The sequence below is a fragment of the Lucilia cuprina genome, chromosome 4 (genome assembly GCF_022045245.1).
Source record: "Lucilia cuprina isolate Lc7/37 chromosome 4, ASM2204524v1, whole genome shotgun sequence".
Lineage (NCBI taxonomy): Eukaryota > Metazoa > Arthropoda > Insecta > Diptera > Calliphoridae > Lucilia > Lucilia cuprina.
Window position 1 is genome coordinate 101,528,480 of NC_060952.1, and position 4,508 is coordinate 101,532,987.

A 4,508-nucleotide genomic window follows, 5' to 3' on the forward strand; every position below is an offset into this window, starting at 1 on the left:
TTAAGTTTTTCATCCGTATTATTCACTCTTGTACGAAAAATATTGACAGATCAGACATGTAACCTGTGTTCTCGTGTAAACATTAAGAAAATGATAAAAATACATACAGATACATAAAATGTACTTTATTCCTACAACTAATTTCGTTAAAAAATAAAACATTGATACAACAGTGTTATCAAAAATAGAGGGTTGTTGTTAATTTACTGTTACCATGGATATGAACAAATTAGTCATAATATTTTTGTTTAGTATAATTTCAGACATAACAAAATTCTTTAAAGACGTACAAAATGGTAATTTACAAATTAAAAAAAAAACTGAGATTTAATGATTTTATTATTTTAGATATTATCGAGAGGTAAAAACGACTCCGCCCATACTCGTCCAGTTTTCAGTGCGACAAGTTTAAATTCGAAGAAAAAATCGCCTTCTCTAGAGGATTTTATTATAAAACGTGACTATACAGGAGCTCGAACATTTTTGGAGTTTTCTCATGACCCAGAAGAAGAAGAGGACAAAGATATTTCAATTGATCAATGGATTGCCTTTTGTTATTTCCATTTGGGAGATTACCAGAAGTCATTGGACATGTATAAACACATATTCCATATCGAACCAGCTACGGAGGACATTAACTTAAATATGGCAGTTTGCATGTTCTACTTAGGCATGTACGACGATGCTCAAAAGCTTGTGGAACAAATACCAAATACTTCTTTGAAATTGCGGTTAATGTTTCATTTGGCCCACAAATTCAGCAATGAAGACCAAGTAATGCAATTACACGATTCTTTACAAGACAATGTCCAAGACCAATTAAGTGTTGCGTCGTTGCATTACTTAAGGGCACATTATCAGGAGGCAATTGATATTTATAAACGTCTATTACTAGATAACAAGTAAGTATAAAAGAATTTAATGTATTTATTTTAACTTCAATAAATGTTATGAACCAGGTTAATGAAAAGAACCTTAAATTCTGAAGTAACATAAAATTTGTTATGAACCAGGTTAATGAAAAGAACCTTAAATTCTGAAGTAACATACAATTTGCATGTTCGATTATTTACTACAACACTGCCATAATCCAAACTGGAACAAAAAACCTTTAAAACGATAATGGAATTTGAACAGAAACCTTGATTTAGATCGAAATAGTCACACCGAAAATAATGATATTTTTATATATACATAGATATAAAAGTAAATGAAACTTCATATATGTCTTTTAGATAAAAAACTACAAATTTTGAATTATGCCAGTCTTGTAGTTAATGTGTGAAAGGTTCCAATGCCGTGCAAAATTAGAAGATTCTAGTTTTCTAAATATACGAATTCTAGCTTAAAAGTTTCTTAAATATACAATCTTTTGTACAACAAAATTTGAGGACTCTAAATGATACATTTCCTCATACAAACTCCATTTCGATACAGCCATTGGACAGTCTATTAAGGCCAAACATATATACTTAAATACCAACACTCATTTTTATTGTACATATGAACAACGTAGTATATAGACATGTATGTATTAATGAATAATTCATTTTATAGAGATTATGCAGCAATCAATGTTTATTTGGCTCTTTGTTTTTACAAACTGGACTATTATGACATGTCGCAGGAAGTTTTAGAAGTTTATCTTAATAAATATCCCGATAGTACTATTGCCATTAACCTCAAAGCATGCAATAGATTTCGTCTTTTTAACGGACGTGTGGCAGAGCAGGAAATTAAAAATATTGTCGACAATGGAACTTTCGGTGCAGATCTTATTAAACACAACTTAGTTGTGTTTAGAAATGGAGAAGGGGCTCTGCAGATTTTTCCAGGCCTTTTGGACATTGTTCCAGAAGCCAGGCTTAATTTGGCCATATTCTATTTAAAGAATGGTGATGTACAAGAAGCTCATTCTTTGATGAAGGAAATACAACCGAGTGTACCTCACGAATACATTTTAAAAGGAGTGGTGCATGCAGCACTCGGACAACAACAGAGTTCGGTATGTAATTAATATCATTGTTACCATCCTCAATAAATATAAATCATGTATACATATACATACATATGTATGTATATACGTAGAAAGAACACATCAAAACAGCCCAGCAAAACCTTCACCTTGTGGGAAGTTCAGCAACTGAATGTGATACTATACCTGGCAGGCAGAGCATGGCTTCTGCTTTCTTCTTATATGGCCAATTTGAGGAAGTTTTGGTTTACATGAATTCAATACGCAGCTACTTTGTTAATGATGATGTATTTAACTACAACTTTGCACAAGCAAAATGTGCCACTGGGTACTACAAGGAAGCTGAAGAACTGCTCATGCAAATTACAGATACCGACATTAAAAATCAACACACATACTGCATGGTTTTGGCCAAATGTCACATTCAGTCCGGTCGACCAGAATTGGTATGTTTGAGGTACAAAAACAACAAAACCTTTTTAAAATAAATGTTTCTTTAAAGGCCTGGAATACTTTTCTCACAAGGGATACTAACTCAGAATCGTTTATATTACTGCAACTGATCGCCAATGAATGTTATAAGTGTGAGGAGTTTTGGGTTTCTGCAAAAGCGTTTGACATGTTAGAAAAGTAAGCCAGCATTGTCCCAAATCAACTAAATGTCTGACTAAATCTTCATTTTTTTTAATTATAGACTCGATCCTAGTCCTGAAAACTGGGAAGGTAAACGCGGTGCTTGCGCTGGAGTATTATACAGTTTAGCTAATAAGACTGAAAGGGGTCGGCCTAACAATGGCGTAACTGATGTCATCTCTCTCCTTAGAGATTCTCAGAATACACAAGCCGAGTCTATGATAAAGGCAATACGAAAACATATGTTATCTTTCAAATAAACAAAAATGTTCAGTTTTACTTGTATAAATGAATGCCTTAATATGCTACACGTACATATAACAGCGTTAAATATCCTTTGAGCAAATCTTTGTTAAAAATGTTCATTTGATTATTTACACTCAAACAAATAAATAAATAAGACAAATAAGAGATGAAAAGAAAATAACTACAATGTGATTATATTGGACCTCCTCTTTTCATTGTTTTTCGATTTTCAATAGTATTATGTATTTATTTGCCGGTCTTGCTCCCTTGAAATTCCTTCAAATGATCTAGGTGTGTTAGTACTTCATTCACTATTGTCATCATTATTTGTCAAATAAATGGATAAATAAACAAACAACTAAATAAATAAAACACTTCAATGGCTGGAAAATAACGGCATGACAGCATCGAACAAAAACAAGTCCTGGTGAAGGCACCTAAAACGGTTTGCAGTACAGAAAATTTGTTTTTATGTTCATTAGGGTGCCCACTGAATCAAATAATAACAAACCTAATTTTTAAGGTTTTCCATGTTTTGCACAAAAGAAAGATTGTGAAAATTGTTGTGAAAATTTTCAATAAAATACGTACAAACTGTATGAAATTTTGAAAAAAAAACTATTTTACATTAAATATTATCAAAAAAATTGAATCCAAGAAAATATAATACTTTTGTAATAGCATATTGTCATATGAACTCCAAAAAGCCCTATGTTACGAAAAAGTTAAAATCGACCTTTTGATTGATTATGATTCACCGTATCAAAAAAATATGTTCCTGCTAAATTTTACGCTCCTACAATTAAAATCAACGTCCCTATAAACGATATTCTAAAAGTTCCTTAAAATTCATGAAAATTTTAAAATTTTTTTGAATTTTTAACTTCGAAATTGTAAAACGTTGTAAGTTGGCATTAAATAAAACAAAAATTACACATTTAGCGAATCCTTGCGATTTAGAGATTACTTTAATAGCTTTAGAATTTTTTCAAAAATCTTTACGAAAACAAAGAAACCTAAAACCGATTGGAATTAAGTTAAAAATGTTAATCCCTACCATTTTTTCATGTAACTTACGACCTTTTGGTTTTCAGAAAAACTAACTCTCAAGGGCGTAAGTTTCTTATCTCCGTAAGTAAAACGAAAAACGCAAATTTTTCTTCAAATACAAATTTTCTTAATAAAAAATAAGCTGAACTGGAAAAAATGTTGAACATTTTGGTTTATTTATCATTTCAGAAGGTGTTTTGCTTCTTCTGAAAAATTTGTTCAATGTAAGTTAGGGCTTTTTGGATTTCATATGACGATATACATAAGTAAATATTTGATATAACAAAAAACCTTATTCAAAACGTCAAAAATGATGTCTTTATTATTTAATTTTTATTTCTTTTTTAACAAAAACATTAGCGTTTTCCATTTCGGGCCACCCTATTATACCTACTTATGTTTAAAGCAGCACCCCAAGAATGAAGCTTTCAAAAAGTTTTTGTTTGTTTGTATTTATTTCTATTTTGCGTATTTAAGCAAGCCAACTGCTATTACAAGAATTTCTAAAGTAATCATCATTTGTAAAACTAAATACATATCGTTCATTTACTTCAACACTGTCATAGTGTATTTTATTTTATGAATTATAATTCATAAAATAAAA

At 30.7% G+C, this 4,508-nt stretch overlaps 1 protein-coding gene across 1 annotated transcript; it reads left to right on the forward strand.

Moving 5' to 3' along the window:
- Positions 1-235: 235 nt before the first annotated feature.
- On the forward strand, positions 236-3,366 carry LOC111674494 (intraflagellar transport protein 56). The gene is made up of 6 exons (XM_046949546.1): positions 236-296; positions 349-902; positions 1,558-2,005; positions 2,089-2,421; positions 2,478-2,605; positions 2,670-3,366. The coding sequence occupies exons 1-6, from the start codon at positions 294-296 to the stop codon at positions 2,866-2,868; spliced, it is 1,665 nt and encodes a 554-aa protein (XP_046805502.1). The 5' UTR covers positions 236-293; the 3' UTR covers positions 2,869-3,366.
- Positions 3,367-4,508: the final 1,142 nt, after the last annotated feature.

What these genes read in the sequence shown, in the direction of transcription:
- LOC111674494 (XM_046949546.1), top strand. An exon ending in CGTCTATTACTAGATAACAA is followed by an intron (nt 903 to 1,557) that starts GTAAGTATAAAA and finishes TTCATTTTATAG; the next exon opens with AGATTATGCAGCAATCAATG. An exon ending in GCGTTTGACATGTTAGAAAA is followed by an intron (nt 2,606 to 2,669) that starts GTAAGCCAGCAT and finishes TTTTAATTATAG; the next exon opens with ACTCGATCCTAGTCCTGAAA.